Source organism: Paroedura picta, chromosome 6 (genome assembly GCF_049243985.1).
Source record: "Paroedura picta isolate Pp20150507F chromosome 6, Ppicta_v3.0, whole genome shotgun sequence".
In the NCBI taxonomy this organism is placed as follows: domain Eukaryota; kingdom Metazoa; phylum Chordata; class Lepidosauria; order Squamata; family Gekkonidae; genus Paroedura; species Paroedura picta.
Genome location: NC_135374.1, coordinates 15,306,469 through 15,332,219, shown reverse-complemented (window position 1 = coordinate 15,332,219; position 25,751 = coordinate 15,306,469). Strand labels below are relative to the sequence as shown.

The window sequence follows — 25,751 nt, the reverse complement described above, 5'->3', positions numbered from 1 at the left end:
GCCTCTGTGATTTATTTTGAGGATCTGAGTGTTGTTACAGTGCTTTGAACTCCTTCTCAGGGCTGTTTGGACCTCCTTGCAGAACAACAGTCCTCAACATTAAAATACTTTCTCTTAGGAACTCAAAAACAATCTTTTTTGTTCCCCATCAATTACGCTTTCAGTCACGTTTTGGGGACTTTATGTGTCATACAGCAACTGCATGTTATAATATCTTTTGTGTTATTCTATGAGTACCTGTAAGTTTCCCTCGCCTTGATCTGGATAGCCCAAGCTAGCCAGGGCCCATTCTGCACACGTCGGATAATGCACTTTTAATGCACATAAGAAGTAGATTATTCTATGTGTGCAGAAAAGGCCCTGATCTCTTGAGTTATCAGAAGCTAATCAGGGTTGCCCCTGCCTAGTATTTGGAAGGGAGAGATCCAAGGAAAACAGTGATCTGGCATACAGGTAGCCAATGACAATCTCTTGCATTGAAAACCTTACAGGGCCACCGGAATTAGGGTTGCCAGCTCTGAGTTGGGAAAACACCTATGTATCATTGCAAGGGTCCCCCACCCCCTACTAAGTCTTTGTTCCCTACAGCAGCACTGGCCCATCATGAATAGACTTGCCAACCTGCAAGAGATATTGGCTGGAGATCTTCCACTATTACAACAGAGATCAGTTCTCCTGGAGAAAATGGTCACTTTGGAAGATTGACTCTATGGGATTATAGCCCCTCACCTCACCAAATCCTGCCCTCCTCAGGCTCCCCCCCCCAAAAAAAAAAAAGTCTCCAGATATTTCCCAGTCCAGAGCTGGCAGCCCTAATAAAGAGACATCAGTTTCAGGGCCCTGTTCTGTTTTGAAACAGAAGTACACCCAAGTCTGCTTCCCTCCTCCATTGGACTCCTAAAAGGCAACAGCTTGTGTTTGAGACTCTTCAGATGTGCCTTGCTTTGAGAGGCAATTCCAGACATGCTTGTGAGAGCTGCTGTGGTGTAGTGGTTAAGAGTGATGGACTCTCATCTGGAGAACCAGGTTTGATTCCCCACTCCTCCATATGTAGCCATCTGGGAAACCTTGGGCCAGCCACAGTCTTCTTAGAGGTATTCTTTCAGAGCAGTTCTCTTACAGCTCTCCCCATCAACCTCACAGGGTGTCTGTTGTGGGGAGAGGACGGGAAAGGTAAGCTGCTTTGGGACTCCTCCACAAAGTGGGGTATTAATCCCCGCCCCCAGCATTTCTTCCTCCTTGGTTTCTTTTGGCTTGCTCTTCCTTGACACCTTGTGATGGTTCCTTTATTTATATGTGGGTTTCCCCAAGAGACTAGTAGGATTATTTCAGAGTAGGGAAGAAGCCCTCAAGGGAGGATGGTCCTCCTTCTCCATGTACAGTGGAGGCATAAGACAAATAGGTCACTTCCTTCCTTCTCCCGGCATTACCCTTATTTTTATTCTCGTTCAGTCCCATGGTTTTGTAGGGCATTTTTGTTTGCTAGGCTAAATATCATTCCTTTTATGGTTTTACAGAGCAAGTTTGTTGGCAAGGTATTTGGGAGACTATGCCCTTGCAGCCTCCAGATAATCCACATACCTTTTCATTATTTGCTTGACTGCCTTTTATTTGTGACTCTCAGGGATCCCTATATTATGTCCCTATATTAAGCAATCACTTTCCCCTCTATTCTCTGGAAGCTGTTTTCTTCCTACTCAGAGACAATGATCCAAAAGTTACATTGGGCGTGGATAAATATGTATCATTCCTTTTAACCCTTGGTTCCAAATAGCATGTCTAGAAATTTGCTGTTGCTCAAGGATATATATCAATGAGCTTCTAGTGTTGAAAGGAATGGAAATCGGCACTCATGCTCAGGAAGGAACACAAGGACACAAGAGAAGCCATGTTAGAACAGGACCATGGCTCCTCCAGTCCAACACTCCGGGTCACACAGTGGGCAAAACCCAGATGCCATCAAGAGAACCAGCATTGGGGCCAGAAATCCAGAAATCCTTTCAATCCTTTCACCAAGAATACATTATATCAGTGGTAGTCAACCTGTGGTCCTCCAAATGTCCATGGACTACAATTTCTATGTGCCCTTGCCAGCAAATGCTGGCAGGGGCTCATGGGAATTGTAGTCCATGGACATCTGGAGGACCACAGGTTGATTACCCCTGCATTATATCACTGCCCCAGAAACAGTGTTAACTCACTGGAGGATCTCTGCTCCAAACAATGATCCAGTCCCCTCTTGAAGTTTTCCATGCTTGGAGCCACCCCTACTCCTTGCAGCAGTAAATAGCACATTAATTACTTTTTGGGTGAATGGTTGAGGGATGTAATTTATGTTGGATCATCACACAAGACATAAGGTGGAGCTATCGGGTTCAGCCCATGTATTCCATACAGTGTCACTCTTATCAGTCTTCTTTGTATTTGACTTTCCTGCTTTTGATTGCAGGCTTCATCATCAGGTTGATCAAATTATCCTGATGTGATGTCTCCACTTCAGGTGCCTTCATCACCTGTACCAAGCTTCTGCATTAAGAAGGCTCCATGGAACAGCAGGTACAGACATAGAGTCATTTCAGAAAATGACTTTATATGCTTCCTGTTTCCCAGTTCAGAAATCCCACCCTCACCTCCCGAGAGTCTCTTTGCACAGAATGCTAATGAATTAATGCTCGGTGCATCGTAGAAGAAGATGCTACCTTTTGCTTGTGGAGATATTAATTATCTCCCCAATGGCTTCCTTACAGCCGAGGTAGGAAATGGACAGGCTGATTGATAGAAAACAGCCTCTGTTAGATTAAAAAATGTAAAAGGCATTTCCATGTTCATGAATATAGATGGGCCATTTGTAATAAAGTGGCAGAGCAGCTGGAGTTTTCAAAATAATGGGGTGTGTGCGGAAGAGGGGGAAAAATATGCCTTGGTTATGGATTACCAGGACTGCTTCCCACGGGGATAGTGGTACTAATCAAAGAGGAGTTTAATATGCTCCCCGGTACAATTCAGTTGGGAAACAAATCAGAGGAGGTGGCTGTAGTAGATTTCAGAGGATCACAGGTGAAAGTTACTGTACAGGATAATAAAGAAAAACTATGGCACGCAGGTCGGGGATGGGAGGGGAGAAAATGAATTGTTCTTCTAGGAGATGACAACCTAGAAGATAGGTTAGGGTTTCTACCTTTACTGACTCTGCTCTTTTGCTTTTCGCAGCAGCCGAACATGCAGAAATTTGGCAAGTGAAGTGTTCCTTAAGCTAGGAAAGCCTGGCTAGAAGGTGTCACCTGCTTGCTTTTTGGCTACCTCAGCACAGGAGGAAGATCAATGAAAATCTGGCCATCCTGAGATGGCAGAGAATCCTGAGATGGCAGAAAATCTGGCCATCCCAGAATGGCAGAGAAGTGCCAGCTGAGGTTCCTGCACAGGCGTGACGCAGGAGGGAGCTACAGTTAGATCCTTCAAGACTCCTGTGTTTCTGAGCGTTGCTTATAGCCTCTATGCATGTCTGTCTGCACTGCTGCAGAGAGGAGCAACATTTTCCTGTACTCTGCTTGATTTCACTGCCTCTGGGTCCTTCTCTTATTTAAAAATGGGAGACGAGTCCCACTAGTTCAGTGTGCCCTCTCTTAGGTTGTGGGACCCAACAGGCATCCAAACATGTATAGAGGTCCGCGGCCTTTTTGAGCCCAGTGAGCATCTTTGGAATTCTGATACAGGGCAGAAGCACAGCCACAAAATGGCTGCAACAGTAGATGGAACCAGTCATAAAATGGCTTCTGCAGGAGGCAAAACCAGCCACAAAAACTCAAGTCACATATAACTAATAGTAACTCATCAACATTTCAGGAAGAAGCTCTGTCTAGCAGGATGCCTGTTAATCTACACAGCCAATCAGAAGTCCTGCTAGGTAAAAGTTCTACCTAGCCCCGCCCATATGGCATAAGCATGTGGCAGGCACTACAAAAAGGTGGTGCCTGTAGCCATGGTGCCTACAGTGGGGTTTAGCAATCCCCTGAGTCTGGTGGTACCTCAAAGACCAACAATGCTTATTTCAAAATGAGTTTCGCCAATTCTCAAAATTATTTCCTTCTCGCTCATCTGATAAACTAAGCTCTGACTCACAAAAGCTCACGTTGAAGTAGCCACGGTTAGTTTTTAAAGAGCCTTTGATTTATTTTCCACTGTGACCTGGATGCTAGCCTGATCTCATCATATCTCTACGTAGGGACAGCTATGGTTAGCATATGAACAGGGACCACCAAGGAATTCCAGGATCACGACCTTGAGACAGGCAATGGCAACTACCCCATGAAGTCTCTTGCCTTAAGTCAGCTGAGACTTGCCAGCATTTTCCACCGCCTGCCTTACAACAACACCCTATGCCAACCTTGCTCGATTCTTTTACCACTGAGAACCCCTGCAACATTCTTCAGGCTTCAAGAAACACTAGAAGTGGTGCGATTGTACAGAATATAGCTGGGAAGCTGTGTATTGGGAAGCTGGGAATATAGCTGGGAAGAAGTCTACATGCCCACCTGGGACCCCTCCCCTTCCCCCCTCCAGACCCATCATTGGCCATTTTGGGAGGAGGGGCATGTTATCATGACCATATATGGTCATATCACCTGATAGATGCTTAACACATTTTAAAAATATATAAGAAATGAACTCTTCCGGGGCCATTAAGGAATCCCCGGGTTTGCTATGACGTCTATGAACAAGACCTTAGATTCAGTGGATGGGGTCCATCTCAAATTGAAAGGTGCATTCCTTAATTTGGGATCCCATATGCAAAATGGAGCGGGGGTGGGGGTGGGACTCCACAGAAACAAGAGAATTCCAACACCTTTAGCAGTTGTTAGCTCAGGTCAATTTATTTTCGCCATGACCCAATATTTACACATTTGGTAAGTCTCATTAGAAACATAGCATCATAGAATCATAGAGTTGGAAAGTACCTCAAGGGTAATCTAGTTCAACCCCCTGCAAAATGCAGGAAATCGCAACTACATGCCCATCCACAGTGACCCCAATTTCATGCCCAAGTGATTCTTCCACCAAAAATCACCAGAATCTAGCCTGGCCTGGAGGAAATTCACCCACCATCCCACAGTGGCGTTTAGCAATCCCCTGGGTACGCAAGAAAGAGCCACAAGAGGCAAACATAGGTGCATTACTTCCTGCCCACCCATGCACAATATGCCTAAATTCATAAAATCAGCATTTCTGTGAGATGACTATCTAGCCTCTGCTTCAAAACTTCCAAAGAAGGAGAACCCACCATCTCCCGAGGAAACCTGTTCCACTGAGGAACCTCTCTAACTATCAGGAACTTCTTCCGGATGTTTAGCCGGAGATTCTTTGGAATTAATTTCAACCTACATGTTCTGGTCTGATGCTCTTGGGCAACAGAAAACAACTCTGTGCCATCTTCTATAGGACAGCCCTTTGAGTATTTAAAGATGGTTATCCTTGACTTAAGTTGCTTCTAAGCAAGCATGCTTGGAAACAAAATCCTCTTTAGTGCAATGCAAAAGAGTTTATTAAAGCTATGCACACTCACCTCCCTCGGCGGAATGGATAATAACAATAGGGCTGAAGGGACCATCTCCTTTGTTGTTGTAAGCACCCACTTTCACTTCAAACGGAGTTAAAGGTGGCACACTTTCATCTCTGTAGATAAACTTGGAGGCATCCGATGAGGTGACCATTTTTTCCTTCCAGCCCCTGGCCTCGTTGGGCTTGAAAGCCACAATGTAACCGAATCCTTCTCCATTCTGAAACTCTTCTGAGACTGGCTAAAGAAAGATGAGTTCGGTTACTCTTTGGGTTGGATGCGGCCAAAGAAATTATCATCAGAAGCAATGCTCTCAGTGAGCTAGATTAAGAGAAAAGATGCTTGAAACACCGCTCCAGGGGCCTCCAACCTTTCTGAGCCTGCAGCACGTTTGGGATTTTGACACACCATGATGGGTGCAGTAGCAAAGTGGAGACAAAGCCAGCTACGAAACAGGAGACGAAGCCAGCTACAAAACAATTGCAAAAGCTAAATTTCATTAACACCATTTAGATCTGTGTGTGGTGGTGATAGCTGCTGTGAAAGAGGAATTAAAGCAGGATCTGTGCGGCCACTCAAAGCTGCAATAGTCAATCAGAAGCTCAACTTAGCCCACATACTTTCCAAAAAATTGGTGGGTGCCAAAAAAGAAGAGTTGGTTCTTACATGCTGCTTTTCTCTACCAAAAGGAGCTTACATTCACTTTCCCTTCCTCTCCCCACAACAGACACCCTGTGAGGTGGGTGAGGCTGAGAGAGCCATGATATTACTGCTTGGTCAGAGCAGTTTTATCAGTGCTGTGGCGAGCCCAAAGTAACCAAGCTGGCTGCATGTGGGGGAGCACAGAATCAAAGCCGGCTCACCAGATTAGATGTCGGTGCTCCTAACCACTACACCAAGCAGCCCAAGGAGAAAGGCTTAAGCAGCCCTCTTTCCACCCCCATCCCAGCCTCCTCCTTCAAACTGCATCTTCTGAGGTTCTATTGGGTAAAAACAAAAAGCCTTCCTACAGAATCCCTGATGTATCATGTCGTTCCTTCCTCACATCGATGATAATTCTGAGCGGGCCTCCTTGCCAAGGCAGCGCGGTGCCAAACTCAGGTTCAAATTAAGCTCCGAATAAAACAACAAGAAAAAAACCCCACCAGAATTAATAGGGGATTATTTTGTGAAGCGCAGAGTCTCCAAATGGCTGGCTACTGATCCTTCACATTCTATCTCGGAAACCTCGGGGAGGATTTAACACACATTTTAAAGAACGATCTTTTGTGTTCCAAGCCCTGACAAACTCGGCTGTGGGGAAACCTCTGCGCAGACCTCCTTCCTTCCCCAGCTCTCGAAGAAGACGACGTGAAATGAGGCCTTTCATCAAAAGGGGTCTCTTACCTCCCACGCTATTACTAATTCATGCCGTCTTCCACTTCTGCCACTTACATTCGCCGGAGCTGTCTTTGGCACTGTGGACGGAAAAAGAGTGAAAGAGAGAGATCAAACCAGCCAAATAGAGTGATGTTCTCCCACAAGGAATCGCCTTGCCCAAAAGATCATGCACCTTAGGTGGATCAGGTCAAAAAAAATAAAAATAATGAAAAGGGGGTGGGGGAGGGCAGGATGCTGTTCCCATTGGCTGCAGAGGAGAGGACGTGCAGTAATGGGTTTAAACTACAAGTACAACGATATAGGCTAGATATCAGGAAAAAGTTTTTCACAGTCAGAGTAGTTCAGCAGTGGAATAGGCTGCCTAAGGAGGTGGTGAGCTCCCCCTCACTGGCAGCCTTCAAGCAAAGGTTGGATACACACTTTTCTTGGATGCTTTAGGATGCTTAGGGCTGATCCTGCGTTGAGCAGGGGGTTGGACTAGATGGCCTGTATGGCCCCTTCCAACTCTATAATTCTATGATTCTATGAAGAGAGAGAATAAGGGAGGGGTACGATCAGTTTCAGCCTGTGCATTTGTGAGTCATGTTTTGAGGAACCGTATAGCAAAATCCACAAATTCTAACAATGAGATTAGAAATGCAGGAGCAGTACTTAAAATATAAACCTTCAATATGTCTATGTGAATTTGAAAAACAATTTTAATAACCTGTTTAATAAGTCTGTGGGTGCGGCAAACACAGGGGCAGCAGTTCTTCAAAATCACAGCTCTTTTATTAAATCCAACACCAACAAACAGTGAACAAACAACTGGGAAAAACCAGGACATATATTGTTGTTGAGGAGCCTGCCAAGAGTCCTGATTGGCCCTTAAGGTGGCCTCCTGATTGGTCCTTAAAGGCCAACAATGAGACTCTTTAATTCAGGGGTAGTCAACCTGTGGTCGCCCAGATGTTCATGGACTACAATTCCCATGAGCCCCTGCCAGCAAATGCTAGCAGGGGCTCATGGTAATTGTAGTCCATGAACATCTGGACGACCACAAGTTGACTACCCCTGCTTTAATGGGTTCTTCTATCAAGCCTTCATTTGCATGTCGGTTAAGGCTAATACCAAACTGTCCACATATATTACACTGTCAAAATGGGAAATAAGCCCCCTTTCCCATTGTATCTACCAAATTTAAATGAAGACTGGACTATCTCAGAAGATGATGGTTGGCCTCTTGGGTTGCAGTATTGGCTGATGGGACTACCTGCTGCAAGGTGGGACAGCTTCAGAAAACACTGCAACCCCAAATCCCATTTCCGTAACATTTCTGTGGAGAAAGCTCTCTCCAACCTACACCACGGTGCCTGCCAGTACATCCTTTGGTGTAGCGATCCCCAACCTAATCCCCAATATCTATCGGCAACCCTCCCCATCTTTTCTTTTTTGTGGCCAGGAGAAGGACCCCAAGGCACAAGAGATCCCCCATCCCCAGCGGGAAAATGGCAACCCTAGCCTTATATTACACCCCAATACTCTTGTGATAGTCATAGCCCTGTTAGATTTGAGTCTAGTAGCCCAGTGGTCCCCAACCCCCGGTCTGGCTCTCTCTGGAACTGGCTCTCTCTGGAACCAGCCCTGGTACACCACCTCTTTTCCTTGTTTGCCTTGAAAACCTTACAGCAGTGGTCCCCAACCCCCGGTCCGGGGACCGGTGCTGGTCCCTAGATCAGTCGGCACTGGGCTCCAGTTCCTCCTTGTCCTCCTCTGTGGCTGCTGCCTTGGGGACTGCCCTGCTACTCTGCCGCCGGCTCACCTTTGGTGCTCTCCAGCGGCTGCCATGGCTGGGGCTCCCCCTCAGGGATGCACTGTGCAGCTGCTGCTGGCAGCACCCCCAGCGGGCAGTGGGAAGTCAGGGGCACCAGCAGGAAAGCAAGCGGAGCAGGGGTTCAGGCGGCGGCGATGTCCCTCGGCAAAAGACTACCCCCTCCGGGCTCAGTAAAATTGTCAAGCGTTGACCGGTCCCCGGTGATAAAAAAGTTGGGGACCACTGCAGTAGCCCCTTTGAGCGCAACAAGCATTTTTGGATAGAAACTTCTGAAAGTCGAAGGTCCTTTTGTCAAAGACGAGCCCCGGTCCCCATGTTTCAACTCTAGTTCTCCAGGAATGTATGATCCCTCCCCAGGAACCACCTCCCAACTTCCTAGGAATTTTCCAACCCAGAGGTGACAACCCTACTTACCCTCAATAGAAATGTGGTAAAATGTCCACATTGACTCCATGCGTTCTTTACTCTCAAGCTGATGAACGAATGGCCTCTTTCTTTAGCGCATGGGAGGCTTGCGCCTTATCTATTTATTTGTCCTTTTATGGATTTAGAGAGCACAGCCCGCTCTCTGACAAATTTAGGCAGATGGCCTTGTTTATTACTCAGCCAGCAATAAGCACCTTTCAAGAGGATTCTTGGCTATTAGCCTTTAGACTGAAGTCCGGCTTAAATGAGTAAATGTTCCAAGAATAAACCTGTCCAAAGAATGAATCTCTCTCTGCCCCCCCCCCAAGTGTAAAATACAGAGACAGTCTGGAAAACTCTCTAGAATGAATAACCATTAAAAGGATAAATAGGTCAAAAATAATTTTGCCCTGCAATGCACCAAACCGAAAAAATGTACAGCCAGAGAAGAAACCGTCATAAATGAATAAATGCTCAAAGTGTTAAAAGAAACCATATTTTTAATCTGTTGTCACTGGAACTGCATATATTTGACATTTCTCTCAGAAATTTCACTTAATAATAGCAAATGCAGTTTTATATCACGGCGGATTGGCTCATAAGCTACATTTATTGCCGAGTAATTAGTACCTTGTTGCTAGTCAAGATATTAATTGCCAGTAATGATGGGTAGAGCAGCTACTGACTAATAAAAAAATGAAATTGTACATACAACGTAACCTATCCAGAATTCAGTTCTATCTTCCAGTACAAAAAAAAATTTGAAGAATTTGCCCTAGATCAAGTAATATATACCTTTACTTTTTAATGCACCTTAGAAGGCAGGATGCTGGTATGCATTACAAGTGAGTGGCAAACCCCTTGTTAGTTTATTAGTCTTTCTTTAGAAGAAAGCTTGCCTCTAGTTAGAATTAGCAACAGGTATGAACCGGCTCAAGGACAAAAGTTCATGATGAATTTCGGCTGGTTCGCGGTTTGTGAAGCCAAGTTCACCAGCTGAAGAGCTGCCACAGACATCATGAATTTTAAGATAGTTCATGGCAGTTTTTTGCTCATCCTTTTAAATGTCTGTAAAATTACCCCTATCCTTATCCACGGTTCCTCTATATATTTGTAAAACAGCCTGGGATGTGGGATGTGTCCGGCTGTGCAAGATGGAATAGGGCCAATAAGGGTGCAGTTGGCTGCACCCTGATTGGCCCAGCCCCTGCAGCTCCCGCCCTCCATCCCTGGACTAGAGCCTCTTTGCTCTCAGACGCGCCTCAGTGCCTGGAGCCAGCAGCAGGTAAGGGAAGAGTGCCCTGGGCAAAGGGTCGTGGTGTAGGGCTTGCTAATGAGGGCCTCTTGGCCTGCTCAAGAGGGCCTCCCAGCCTGCTGACTGCCTGCTAAGGAGCTTTGTCCCGGGCCTGCTTATGAGCTGGCCAGCCCCCGCACGCCCCCCTTGATCTGGCTGTGTGCTGCGGTCCAAAGCCACTTTAAGCTGCCTGGCTGGGGGCCAGGAGAGGGGGCCTTTTCAAGGTCGTTCTTAGGAACGGGCTTTGAAACTAGTTGCTTATTTCTGGAATGTTTCTTAATAGATTTACATTGACACTGAACTGATGAAGGTACAAACCAAAACATTTTCCGTTCTTTTTTCAAGCAAATTCTGCAATCAAACACTTCCATTGACGGAACTGAAGCAAGTTTATGAATCATTTGATGTTTATTGTTACTAGCTTTAATTGCCACATAGGATTTTCGGTTGTTTTACTCATACACTGTGTGTTCCTTTCTTTGTTCCACTCCTGCTTCCCTATGACTTAGCCGAACAAAGCTTGAATAACTTGGCCGTTCTAACTATATTCCAATTTTTAATGTGCAAAAATTTGCCTTGGAATATATGTGTTATGGACTTGTGATTTTTTTTTTTTGCTAATGACAAGCTCCTGTGTCCTTGGTAAAGGCGCACCATTTGTTTCCATCATCCTTTCCTCCATCTCAGTAATTTTGCCCTTTTGAGATATATTGCCTCTCGTTGTCAATACAGTTCTTAACATAACAGAGATCAGACAAGACCCTGGAGCAAAGGGTATAGAGTACCACAAATAAGGCTAATCAAGAGAGAAAAGAGGACACATCTGGAATGCCTTTGTGAAGAAAGACAAACCATAGTGAATAGTACTTGGACGTGGGTGCTGAGCAGCAATGGAGGACACTTGAGTTCTTACCAACAAGTCTGGCAAGGTGGCAGTAGAGATATTGTTGGCTGCATAAGCATCATGCAGTGATGCAGCTGTTAAACTTATAGCAATGCCCTGTGAAAGCATGAAACTATGAGGCCAGCAGCGCATGAAGAGCATCATTGACCAGTTGGCCAGTGCACACTTTCTTGGTACCAATCACTCACCTGTGAGAAAGAGTCTGGGGCCTCACTATGACCATTTCTGCACTGGGAGCTTCCCTGCCCCAGCTCCTGTATGGGAGTACAAATCCGGGGCAGACAAGGTGCACTGGGCCAAATGGTCCCCCATGTGGGAGCAGCAAGAGGTAGGGCAACCTGCCCTGGTTCAAACTCTACCCTGCAGCTTGGCATGAAGACTCAGGTGCAGAAATGGTCTACCTTGTCAATGGCCAGTGAAGATTAAACATTGTCTGGAGGGTCCTATTTATTTTGCATTGAGCCTCTATTAGTAAATGGAGCTTGTATTACAAATGCCCTATGTACTAATCTTGTGCTGAAGGGACAATGGAATCCAACCCCTAACATCTTGTCCTGTGTGTTACTAGGTTTGTTGGACTGTTGACTTCTGTTGAGACATAGATTTTGTATCCTATATTTTGCATATTTACTGTAGAAATGTCTCATTTTCAGACGTATCTGGGTTGGTCTTTCTGCCAAATGGCAGCTCCCTGGTTGGTTGGCAACTAGATTTTAGGATACACCTAGATTCCTGCCCTTTTACAAAGTATACAAATATTTAATTTCAGATTTCTAATAATAGTGGTGTATTGGATAGCACGTACATTGAATGTCAGGACTATACGGACTGGGAAATAACTGAACAATATTAATAGTTCTGTGAGTTACTCTTTAGTTTTATTTAAAATTTTATTTATTACCTTTAACTGTAATGTTTCCTCCTAGGGTGTAAACTGTATTGGCAGACTTTGAGGATGATGAGAAACTATTTATGCAGAAAATCTCAAATGGATTGCAAATGTGTCCAAATTGCTGAACAGTGGTAGCCCCTCAAGCTTTGATCTCCATCCTGATTTACAACCATTTAGAAAACAAGCGTAACAACAGAATGATTGGCCAGCAGAAGTCAGGTTAGAGCAAAAGCTACATATTTTCTTCCCGTTGGTCGTCTGTCCAAAGAATTCTACAAGGAGCCAGGCCAAATCCCCCCTAGCAATGATGCTTAAGGAAAATAAGTAATAGGAGAGAAGAGGTCAGGTGAAACAATGAAGCAGTGTTTTTCTTCAGAGGAACAGAATTATTTAGAAGATGGAAAAGCCCAAGTTCAGTGCAAAGTGCCAAACATTTCCACTCTGTTAAATCCCTTCCCTTTATCGAAACCTCAAGTACTGTCCAAAATCACCATAAATCTTATCTCAGCAAACCAAGAATCATGTCTGAAACATCAGCTGACAACTCGGAGTCATCACAGAATAACAGAATCATAGAGTTGGAAGGGGCCATACAGGACATCTAGTCCAACCCCCTGCTCAACGCAGGATCAGCCCTAAGCATCCTAAAGCATCCAAGAAAAGTGTGTATCCAACCTTTGCTTGAAGACTGCCAGTGAGGGGGAGCTCACCACCTCCTTAGGCAGCCTATTCCACTGCTGAACTACTCTGACTGTGACATTTTTCCCCCTGATATCTAGCCTATATCGTTGTACTTGCAGTTTAAACCCATTACTGTGTGTCCTTTCCTCTGCAGCCAATGGGAACAGCATCCTGCCCTCCTCCAAGTGACAACCTTTCAAATACTTAAAGAGGGCTATCACGTCCCCTCTCAACCTCCTTTTCTCCAGGCTGAACATTCCCAAGTCCCCCAACCTATCTTCATAGGGCTTGGTCCCTTGGCCCCAGATCATCTTTGTCGCTCTCCTCTGTACCCTTTCAATTTTATCTACGTCCTTCTTGAAGTGAGGCCTCCAGAGCTGCACACAGTACTCCAGGTATGGTCTGACCAGTGCCGTATACAATGGGACTATAACAGTATAACACAACAATGATCTGCCAGTAAGAGCAGGTTGGGGGGAAGGGAAACCCTCAACCTGATTTCCAAACCTGCTCCATAGATATCAGTACTGATTATTAATTTTTTTTTCTGTCCAAGTCTGCTTATTAATCAAACCAATTTGGAAGCTGCAATATCCCTCTCTGCATAAATGGGAGCCAGGTTCCATCTAGCATCTGTATTGAACCACCAACATCTGAGAACAAGTTTGGTGTAATGGTTAAGAGCACCGGCCTCTAATCCAGAGAACTGGATTTGAGTCCCAAGACAACCAGGTGCCCAGGGAAGGGAGAAACTGAACCCAGAGGTGACAGGAGCAGTGAGAGGCAAGCTAACAGATGAACGCAGAGGACAGGCAGCCCCCAATGCAGGGAAATAGTGTCATCCAGCCAGGGACAGCGAGCAGAGAAAGGCAATGCTCAAAGTGCAGGGGAGGAGGCAAGCCAAGAGCAGCTGAAGGGGCCGAAAGGCAGAGCCTGGCTTGCTGAGTGGATGCTACACTCTCACCCACTGGAGGGAAGAAGGACAGTGGCTGACAAGCATTTAGCCCTCAGAGGGTGGAACCAGGGAAGTGGAGGGAGGAATAAAAGGAGGCTCTAATGCGAGGTCCGGGTGGAGATGGATACAGAGGCAGAGAACGAGAGAAGGAAAAAGCAAAGATGTCAGAATTGAAGGCTGGGTGGTACCAAGCAGAGGCACTGCTGTTACTCCCTTTTTGAACCTTCCTGGAGCTCTCTGGCACCGGGGCCCAGTAGGCGGAGGCGGCACCCTTGTGGGGACACCCCACAACCCTACAAATCCTAAGCAAGTCTTCTCAAAATCCCACTGCTCCATTCAGTAGGAATTGCTTCTAGGAAAGTATGGCACCGATAGCTCATTTCATTTGAGGAATAAAATAGAACATTTCAGAGCTCACAAGGCTGTGGAGATAAGACAGAATTGTGTGTATGTACGTCTTACTAGGGCCAGAGACACGAACCGCTCTTTCAAATATTTGAATCAACCTTGGATTTGGAAGGGTTGAAACTGGTAAACATAAGTGAGAATCACAGACATCGCCTCTTATATATCCCTGGATTTGCTGAAGGGAAATTTCCAACAGCCTCTAGCAGTAGATCCCTTGGCCTAAGGAATGCAGAGTTTATTGGAGTGTGTGCATGCCCCCTGGAGTGTGTGTGTAATCTTAAGTGTTATATATTTTTAAAGCTTCTTTTCTTCATAGTATTTGATCTCGGGAAGGAAAATAGGTTTGTCAACAGCTCGACAAAGCTTCCTGCCACTTGGGCTAAAGGACCCAGGCGGTTCGGTGTGTTCTCGGATTCTACTGTTGTCATTTGGTCCTCTTTCCTTATTACTATCATTACTATTTTGTTTTCTTTTTTTTTGCAGAAGACATCTGAAGCAGTGAAACAAATGTTAAGTGAAAACCCTTTCACGGTACGAAAGGGCAGCCCTCAAGTTCTCACCCTCTGAGGAACACATTTCATATCTCATCGCTCGCGGAATGATATGTGAAAATGTGTCCTAGCTTCCAGAATGTTTGATGCGATGTACACACACAAGGAAAAAACGAAACAATAAACCGAAGTTTCCCTCAGCACCCGCAGCAGAGGTAGTCAATCCCTTTCCATCTGGCAAATATTTTGTCAGGTGTGATTTCAGGTGCACCAGTTAAATAGTCTGTATCCCATATTTTCCCTTTCTATAACTTTTGAGGAGGTTATAAAGTGGTACAGACAAATTTAGTTTCCATCACAAATTTATTCTCCACCCAAGGTCATAAAAGAGCTCCTCTAGAGCAGTGGTAGTCAACCTGTGGTCCTCCAGATGTCCATGGACTACAATTCCCATGAACCCCTGCCAGCATTTGCTGGCAGGGGCTCCTGGGAATTGTAGTCCATGGACATCTGGAGGACCACAGGTTGACTACCCCTGCTCTAGAGGTCCAAAACAAAGGGATAAAGGCCTAGGCTTTCTCCTGAGATTGCCTCCTGGCCAGTGGAATTAAGAGGTTCACCAACTCTGAATTTTGGAGCTTCTCTTTGGTCACCTCAGCTAGTAGCCCTTGAGGAACCTGCCCTCCATAAATTGGTCTAGTCTCCCCTTTTGAAGATGTCTATGTTTGTGGTCATCTTGACATACCTGAGCAGTGAATTTCACATTTTTATCTCTCATTGTGTAAAGAAGTGCTTCTACTCTTTTAAAAAATAATATTGTAAGAAACCCCTGGGAGAGTTGGTTCTGCTTGACCCTTATGGGTTCCTCTGGGATATGGAGAAAGAATGGAGACACAGACCAGGTTTCAGCATAAAAGCTATTTTATGAAAGTAAAAGCCATAGAATGGCAGTGGCATTATGCAGTAGTGACTCTCAAGTTAAACAAAGAAATGGATCAGCCTCTAAGAGATGGATCAGCCTCTAAAACTTAGCTGATCCATTCTACTTAGCTACAGAAGAATTCTTACCACAAAGCTTCAAAGACTGATCAGTTGAACTGGCAGAATGACCACCGTAGGTAGAACCTGAGGTACCAAGAGTGCAACCAAGGGGCAGTTATACCTTGTGATGGTTCAGCTTCACCAATCAAAGAGTTTATTGGTGTGGCTGAGTGAACAATTAAGAATGGCAAGTTGGCCCGATCATAACAGCTGAAGCAGAGGAACACATGTGGGAGACTTTGCACCTTCTGCCAGAGCTGTCAAAATACTTTACACCTCTCTTCTTTAAAGATGCAGGAAGGAGATGCAGAGGCCCTTTGATCTCTACAGGGCTACAAGAATGTTATATAGATGCTCCCTTTCCTCACAAATACAACCCCCTTTTATGCAACTCTTCCTCTTGAAAGAAGTAGAATTTTGATACCTGAATATTAACCCTGTATCTATATTAAAAATTGCATGCACACAGAAAAAGCGCTCAGAATACCTGTGGAATGGATCGGGTCTGTGCATGCTGGACCTGCTTCTTGATTTTGATGCTCTGGTATTTATTGTCCCAGGCTAATTTCTGGATCTCACACACCCATATACACCCATCTCTAAATGTTCAAGTATGTGTGTGGGGTCACTGACAGTCTTCAAGTTCCCCCTCACTGGCAGTCTTCAAGCAAAGGTTGGATGCACACTTTTCTTGGGTGCTTTAGGATGCTTAGGGCTGATCCTGCGTAGAGCAGGGGGTTGGACTAGATGGCCTGTATGGCCCCTTCCAACTCTATGATTCTATGATTCTATGACTCTAAGACAGGAGGGGAATAGAGGTTTTCAAATTATGGTGTTGGAACCCAAGTCGTGAATAGCCTTGAAGGTAAGAACTAGAATCTTGAACAGTCCAGCAGAACCCATACCACTGTAGCAGTGCCAAGCCCAAGAGGACTAAGTCCACATCTGTGAATCTCTGAAGTCGAAATACAGAGGGAGGGGCCATGCCTGGAAACTCTAACTTTTAAACTGGGAATTAAATTTCAGACAGTCTACAAGCAAATCAGATGTTCTACCAATGAGTCACCACCCACCCCACTAGCCCCCCTCACATGGTCAGACTTTGCAGACACATCTGGGCAAACCCAAGATGAATTATAAATCCGCCCAGAAAATGTTTCAGTAAACTAAAAAAATGAACTGAACCATTTGAATCCTGGTGCTGGTTGGTTTTAGTTAAATGGTATCTAAATTGGTAGCCAGAAACCTTTTAAGAAACCCAGTTCAAATTCCATTAAAAAAAACAGTTCAGGATTTTTTTGGGGAGGGGGGAGATTGTTGGCTCTAGAATCCTTTACCTCCCTCTCCCTTTAATACAGGAGTAGTCAAACTGCGGCCCTCCAGATGTCCATGGACTACAATTCCCATGAGCCCCTGCCAGCGTTTGCAATGAGAGAAGCGTTTGCTGGCAGGGGCTCATGGGAATTGTAGTCCATGGACATCTGGAGGGCCACAGTTTGACTACCCCTGCTTTAGTACATCAGTGTGTGTATGGGGGGGGGGGACATTAAAACCTTCTTTTATCTAGATCAGGAATAAAACAAGTTTTTTCTGAAACAGCTACCGTAATTATTCACCAGTTCATTCCTTAGCAGGCTGAACGAAGATCTAATTTGGAATCTGGACTTCTTCTCGCCCTCCTTAATTCCCATGCACATGTGGCAACGGATAAATGTCACCAGCTTATTAGCTTATGGAATCCAGTGTGCATGCATGATTAGCAGGGTAAACTCTGATTCTACTCAATTTCAGCTCTTACTTCCCCATGAATAGATAATGTAATTGATGCCGTGGCCCAAGGCTTCAATTGCCCAGCTGCGTCAGTGGAATGTCTAGCATGTTTAAATTCATGTCCCTGGCTTGTTTCCAACTGGTGGACCTGTAAAATATGGATTCGGGTAAGAAGTCATAGGGATACAGCTTGGGCCAGGAAGCAGGGAGTTCTAAAAAGTGGTCATTTTAATGCCAGGATGAGCCAACGCAGCAGCAGAAGAAAAGTTGATTCTTATATGCCGCTTTCCTCTACCCGAAGGAGTCTCAAAGTGTCTTACAGTCGCCTTCCCTTTCCCCTCCCCACAACAGACATCCGGTGAGGGAGATGAGGCTGAGAGAGCCCTGAGATTACTGAAGAAGAAGAAGAGTTGGTTCTTATATGCCTCTTTTCTCTACCCGAAGGAGGCTCAAAGTGGCTTACAGTCACCTTCCCTTTCCTCTCCCCACAACAGACACCCTGTGGGGTGGGTGAGGCTGAGAGAGCCCTGATATCACTGCCCGGTCAGAACAGCTTTATCAGTGCTGTGACTGGCCCAAGCTCACCCAGCTGGCTGCATGTGGAGGAGCGGGGAATCAAACCTGGCTCACCAGATCAGAAATCCACACTCCAAAACACTACACCAAGCTGGCTCTGACACCTGCGGATGCCTCAGCAACCCCTTTTGGGGTGGCGTGGAGAGGGACAGAGTCCCCACCAGTGCTTCCCACCACTGCCCTGATAATGCCTGCTGAGGCCTGCGGAGACCTCAGCGAACCTTTGTGGGGTGGCAAAGGGAACAGCAGAGTCTGCGCCAGCGCTTCCTTCCCCCTACCCCAAAGATGCCTGCTGGGGCCTCTCCAGGTCTTGGCTGGACTGCCCGGGGTGCGCGGGGTGGCTTAGATCCCATTGTATTTTGAAATACAACAGGTGAGGCCAAACTGTGGCTCTCTCCAGGAATCCATGGACTACAATTCCCATGAGCCCCTGCCAGCAACCAGCCTTTCAATGTTTTTCTTTAGCTTTTTTAATTAGTGGTACAAGCTTAGTGCTAGAACGCTCACTGAGAGTTCAAATCTGCAGTACTCTTTTTTTTTTTTGTGGTGAAAATTTAGCGATAGGAACTGGCCACCTCTCAGCCGTTCAGTGTTTGTGATTTTGGTAATGTATGTTTGTCCCTCGTTAAGATTTCATTAAATTCCTCCAATAGGACTTAGGATTCATAAGAAGAAACATCAGATGTACTGTCGCCATCAAAAATAGCTTGGGATCCATTTGGGGGTGGGGGCGGCCTGATCCAATTCTCACCCACCTCACTTAGTCTACCTGCAGAGGCAAACTGCATTGTCCTAAGTATTAAGAACAAAGGATTTCAAAGCAAAAAGAAAAGAAAAAAAAAAGGAGAGGGTGAAATCACCAGCACTGAATTAAATTGGCATGGTTATAGAAGCAAAGAGAGGGATTCTGGGATGGGAATGGGGCTTTCTTAATCTCCAAAAATGGGGCTTTCTTAATCTCAACCCCCCCCCCCCCCACACACACACACACTGGAAAGAGTGACATTGGGAAAGAAATACCGAAAGAACTAAGCTTTGAAAATATTTTTTTCACTTTACTGGGAAAATACAGCACTGTAACATCTCTCCCAGCCACTGGGTAACCTCCCCCTCCCTTGTGTACAATCTGCTACCCCTTGCTGGCAAAACTGTGTCTCCATAAATTATGGCAACTGAATATGGCATCTATGCAAAAACTTTGCTTAAATCGTTCACCTAATTACATGATAGGATTATTCCTTCATCTTAGTGTGCCAAAGAAATGCTTCCTTTAAAAGAAACATGAAGATCAGACTGAGTGACTGAGAGCCAGGGATTTTCAGAGCATTGCTTGGTCATATGATTATTCAGCATAGTTTCATGCTGTGGGTGTGGGTGGTTACTCTTGGCCCATATTTTCCTTTTCCTGCAGCAACTGGTGCCATGTAAAGTTGGGGGAGGGGCTGCAACCACTTTGAAATCTCTGAAATGCCCATTTCAAAATGGCGTTGGAGTTACATGGCTCTTCTGCAAATTGCCAAAACAGAGAATTGTCCATGATCGATCCGTTTAGAGCAGGGGTAGTCAAACTGCGGCCCTCCAGATGTCCATGGACTACAATTCCCAGGAGCCCCCTGCCAGCATTCGCTGGCAGGAGGCTCCTGGGAATTGTAGTCCATGGACATCTGGAGGGCCGCAGTTTGACTACCCCTGGTTTAGAGGAAGGAATGCAATCGGCACACTAAGATTTCTTAATACACTGCGAAGGTGACAACCTGCGAGGAGGGGCAAATGAGAGAAGCTTCAAACAAGAGGCTCACAGCCATCGACAACCTTTTAAATTTTGCATCAGAGCACGACCATGCTCTGCTTAGCGCATTAGTGCTAAAGAGCCAGCTTGGTGTAGCATTCAGGAGTGCGGACTTCTAATCTAGTGAGACGGGTTTGATTCGGCACTCCTCCACATGCAGCCAGCTGGGTGACCTTGGGCTTGCTTGGGCACTGTTAAAGCTGTTCTGACCAAGCGGTGATGTCAGGGGTCTCTCAGCCTCACCCACCCCACAGGGTGTCTGTTGTGGGGAGAGGAAAGGGAAGGTGAATGCAAGCCGTTTTGAAACTCCTTTGGGTAGAGAAAAGTGGCATAAAAAAAACTCTTCTTCTTCTTCAGTAATATCAGGGCTCTCTCAGCCTCATCTACCTCACAGGGTGTCTGTTGTGGGGAGAGGAAAGGGAAGGCGATTGTAAGCCGCTTTGAGACTCCTTCGGGTAGAGAAAAGCGGCATATAAGAATCAACTCTTCTTCTTCTTCAGTAATATCAGGGCTCTCTCAGCCTCACCTACCTCACAGGGTGTCTGTTGTGGGGAGAGGAAAGGGAAGGCGATTGTAAGCCGCTTTGAGACTCCTTTGGGTAGAGAAAAGTGGCGTATAAAAACAACTCTTCTTCTTCTTCAGTAATATCAGGGCTCTCTCAGCCTCACCTACCTCACAGGGTGTCTGTTGTGGGGAGGGGAAAGGGAAGGCGACTGTAAGCCGCTTTGACACTCCTTCTGGTAGAGAAAAGCAGCATATAAGAACCAACTCCTCCTCCTCCTCCTCCTCCTCCTCCTTCTTCGCATGTACCAGAAGCCATGAGAATTTGCAAGGGAGGGCAGCAAGTTGGCATTACTCTGCAGCTGTGATAGAGCATGTCCAAAAATGCAAAAATACCCAATGAACCTTTGTCACCAACCACTACCACTGCACGAATTATGTCCCTATTCCACTTAGGGAAAGTATGATTCTGCCAAAACAAACAAACAAACAGACAAGCAAACAAAAAGATTTCTTAAAAGAAAAAATCTGGAGAAAAAAGAATTGTGCAAAACGCAAGCACAGAATCAGAATCCAAACTTCATGACTCGACTGCTTCACATTTGGGCTAAGCTGTGCATGTGTAATATGCCAATAATGTGCTAAATCAGGAGCTCCCTGTCCAGTGAACTGTGATGTTTGTCGAATTACATTGTCAAGCTATTGATTCATGCCAAACAAGTGTAGGGTGACAGGGAACACAAAATGTTGTGTGTATGTGTTTATGTCCCTTTGAGGAGGGGGAGGGGTCTGTCGCCTTCATCAGATCCTCAAAGGGATCCATGATCCCAAAAAGAACCAATGAACTGGATGAACCAGTGCCTTGACTCACTATAAGGCATCTTCATTGTGTTACGCAGAAATGTAATGATGCTTCTGCACAACTAACATAAAAATATACACTCAGGCTCTTGTCTCCTTAGAGCAGGGGTAGTCAAACTGCGGCCCTCCAGATGTCCATGGACTACAATTCCCAGAAGCCCCTGCCAGCATTCGCTGGAGGGCTGCATCTGGAGGGCCGCAGTTTGACTACCCCTGCCTTAGAGAGAGAGAGAGAGAGAGCGAGCTTAGATTAGAAGACTGTCAATCGATACATCTGTATATATTTCTTAAAATGAACCTGAAGAAATGGTTAATCAGGCTGTCGGCTGGAGACATGATGAATCACAAACTTGACAAATCCACCACTTATTTCAATAGGTTCCAACAAGTGTTCTGACTCGATTTATTGATGTTTACATATAGATTATAAGATGCCGAGTTCCAAAACACACGTTGAAGTCTAAAGCCATTATGCTGTTAAAGCTTCCAGGACTGCCAGCCAAGCAAGAATCAAACCATGATTGGGCCCATTGACATTCTTTCAAAACTATCCATGTTTGGAGAATAGACAGTTTTGTAGCAGCCTGTGCTCCCAGATCCATTGAAAGAGCCTTGAGTTATGCTCAGTGATGGGTGCTAATCGCTGGCTTGGGGGCAGAGGGTAAGGAGGCCTCACTTCAAGAAGGACGTAGATAAAATTGAAAGGGTACAGAGGAGAGCGACGAAGATGATCTGGGGCCAAGGGACCAAGCCCTATGAAGATAGGTGGAGGGACTTGGGAATGTTCAGCCTGGAGAAAAGGAGGTTGAGAGGGGACGTGATATCCCTCTTTAAGTATTTGAAAGGTTGTCACTTGGAGGAGGGCAGGATGCTGTTTCTGCTGGCTGCAGAGGAGAGGACACGCAGTAATGGGTTTAAACTTCAAGTACAACGATATAGGCTAGATGTCAGGAAAAAGTTTTTCACAGTCAGAGTAGTTCAGCAGTGGAATAGGCTGCCTAAGGAGGTGGTGAGCTCCCCCTCACTGGAAGTCTTCAAGCAAAGGTTGGATACACACTTTTCTTGGATGCTTTAGGATGCTTAGGGCTAGTCCTGCGTTGAGCAGGGGGTTGGACTAGATGGCCTTTATGGCCCCTTCCAACTCTATGATTCTATGATTCTATGATTCTATGATGATCAATGGTTAGTGTTGTCAGAATTGGGTTGGGAAGTTGTTACATTAGGAGACCTCCAGCAGAGCCTGTAAAACAGAACTCTTCCGCCAGGTCTACGCCCACTCCGGGTATGAGTAATACGTCGCTTTGACCTCCTTCTCCAACCCTCTAGTAGTAGGGATTGGGAGTAGGTTTTTACACCATGTTGGGTTTATTATGTCTTTTAATGAGGATTTTAATGGGGATTTTAGAAGACTGTGTAACCCGCCATGAGCCGGTCTTGAAAGTGGCGGGGAATAAATTGAAATAACAACAACAACAACAATAATAGGTTGGCAACTCTACCAATGGCATGTGGAGTGAGAGATAAGCAGTAGGTGGACTCAACTGGTTCTGGTTTTGGATAAGATCTAGTTCTGTGCAATGACACGGCGCCTGGGTGCGGTAATACAAAGCCAGGTATTTAGCTGATCCAGCTAAATTAAAGGTAAAGGTATTCCCTGTGCAAGCACCGAGTCATGTCTGACCCTTGGGGTGACGCCCTCTAGCGTTTTCATGGCATACTCAATATGGGGTGGTTTGCCAGTGCCTTCACCAGTCATTACCGTTTACCCCCCAGCAAGCTGGGTCCTCATTTTACCGACCTCGGAAGGATGGAAGGCTGAGTCAACCTTGAGCCGGCTGCTGGGACTGAACTCCCAGCCTCATGGGCAGACAGCTTCAGACAGCATTTCTGCTGCCTTACCCCTCTGCGCCACAAGAGGCTCTGCCAACTAAATTAGGCCAACCTAATTAGGCCACCCCTTTTGTTACTGGGTTGAGAACAACAGTAGGGATAGCAAAGCCAGGGAAGAAATCTTGTCCAATGGCTCCCTTTCCCAAAACGCACTACTGAATACAATAATGGCAACTGTAAGGTTTTTGAGAAAAAAGAGGACAAAGAGCACTACAGATCTCAGCTTGATGCAGAACACCCTAAAGTTGAAGAGCTCATTTTCCACACTGGAAAGTAACCCAGAACTACAAGTAAATGCTGAGATGTTCCTTCCCCCTGGTAATTAATTAAGCCATGGGTGGCCAAACTGCGGCTCTCCAGATGTCCATGGACTAAATTACCATGAGCCCCTGCAGAGGTTCATGATCATTATAGCCCATGGACATCTGGAGAGCCACAATTTTACCACCCCTGAACTAAACCCAACTAGGCCAAACTTGAGGGTTCTCCCCACCCTCACTCCCCCCCAAAAAAGAGGCTTTCCAGTGCTTTCCCAGACTTCCTTGCAATGAAATGACAGAATAATAAGAAGAAGGCCTTTAATTTGCCTTTGATGACACACCTCCATGCATGTTTAACCACAACTAAGCCCTACTTTATTCAGTCAGTTTCCCTTTCATGCAAATGTGCATAGGATGGGATTACAGACAATAGCAGATGGGGAAAGAAAAACATGGCTTGGAACTGCCCCTGTGGTGCTACAGCCCAGGACTTCAGGGTCCATTGAATTCAATGGCACCAATCACAGGCAAAGGTTCTGTATCACTGCACAAAATGCTGGCAGGGCAATACGGGTCCATTATTCCATCGACCGATCAGAGGCTCAGAATCAACCATAAGGTCGACACACTTACAAATTATCTAATTTACTTGTCTTTCTTCCCAACAGCAATTCAGAATGAGAAAGGGGGCCCAGATTTTTGTACTCTCCATTTTTTTCTATCTGAAGGAGTCTCAAAGCGGCTTACATTCCCCTTCCCTTTCCTCTCCCCACAACAGACACCCTGTGAGGGAGGTGAGGCTGAGAGAGCCCTGAGATTACAGAAGAAGAAGAAGAGTTGATTATATATAAAACCAAGCCCTATGAGGAATGTTCAGCCTGGAGAAAAGGAGGTTGAGAAGGGGACATGATAGCCCTCTTTAAGTATTTGAAAGGTTGTCACTTGGAGGAGGGCAGGATGCTGTTTCTGCTGTCTGCAGAGGAGAGGACACGCAGTAATGGGTTTAAACTTCAAGTACAACGATATAGGCTAGATATCAGGAAAAAGTTTTTCACAGTCAGAGTAGTTCAGCAGTGGAATAGGCTGCCTAAGGAGGTGGTGAGCTCCCCCTCACTGGCAGTCTTCAAGCAAAGGTTGGATACACACTTTTCTTGGATGCTTTAGGATGCTTAGGGCTAATCCTGCATTGAGCAGGGGGTTGGACTAGATGGCCTGTATGGCGCCTTCCAACTCTATGATTCTATGATTCTATGATATGCCACTTTTGTCTACCCGAAAGAGTCTCAAAGTGGCTTCCAATTACCTTCCCTTCCTCTCCCCACAACAGACACCCTGTGAGGGAGGTGGGGCTTAGAATGCTCTGAGAACTGTGACTGACCCAAGGTCATCCAGCAGGCTGTATGTGGAGGAGTGGGGAATCAAACCCAGTTCTCCAGATTAGAGGCTGCTGCTCATAGCCACTATAGCGAACTGGCTCTCTCTGGAACCAGCCCTGGTACATCACCTCTCTTCCTTGCTTGCCTTGAAAACCTTACAGCAGTGGTCACCAACCCCCGGTCTGGAGACTGGTGCCGGTCCGTAGATCAGTCAGTACCGGGCTGCAGCTCCTCCTCATCCTCCTCCCCAGCTGCTGCCTCAGGGGCTGCACTGCCACTCTGCCACTGGCTCACCTTTGGTGTTCTCCAGCGGCCGCCATGGCTGGGGCTCTCCCTTGGCATGTCACTGAGCAGCTGCTGGTGGCAGCACCCCCCAGTGGGCGGCGGGAAGTCAGGGGCGCTGGCGGGAAAGCAAGTGGAGCAGGGGCTCAGGCGACGGCGACATCCCTTGGCAAAAGAATACCCCCCTCCCGGGTCTCAGTAAAATTGTCAAGCGTTGACCAGTCCCCAGTGATAAAAAGGTTGGGGACCACTGCCTTACAGCATAGTCATAATTTGGCTGTGGCTTTCCTGCACTTTCCACCAGGACAGAGTACATTAATTGTTACAATCCCATAATCTTCTATATAAAAACGGCCATTAAAATTCATTTGTGAACATCTATGCTTTTCTGAAGGAGGAAAACCCTTTCAGTTCCTGCTTGTAACTACTACGGCTTCAGATTAAAGGAGGGAGAAGGGCGTTTGTCGGATTTAGGGTTGTAAGCCTGATCTCTACTGTGTTTTCTACAATGGTTTGATCCAGAGAAATCAGCAGGTGAGGCTCTTTATGGCATGTAATTATCCCTGGGTTACCTGCTAAGTGCTGCCAGTCAAGCTGTGTTAAAGGGACGGTTCAAAAAGTCTGAACT

At 45.9% G+C, this 25,751-nt stretch overlaps 1 protein-coding gene across 3 annotated transcripts in view; it reads right to left on the bottom strand.

The window, feature by feature from the left end:
• The window catches only part of CNTN5 (contactin 5), a 744,496-nt gene that overhangs the window by 26,529 nt on the left and 692,216 nt on the right, over positions 1–25,751 (bottom strand). For all 3 annotated transcript variants that reach the window (XM_077341497.1, XM_077341498.1, XM_077341499.1), the window contains exons 19-20: positions 6,941–7,011; positions 5,561–5,795 (exon numbers count right to left, since the gene is read on the bottom strand). In XM_077341497.1, the coding sequence (XP_077197612.1) occupies positions 5,561–5,795; positions 6,941–7,011 (306 nt within the window). The remainder of the gene's footprint in view (positions 1–5,560; positions 5,796–6,940; positions 7,012–25,751) is intronic.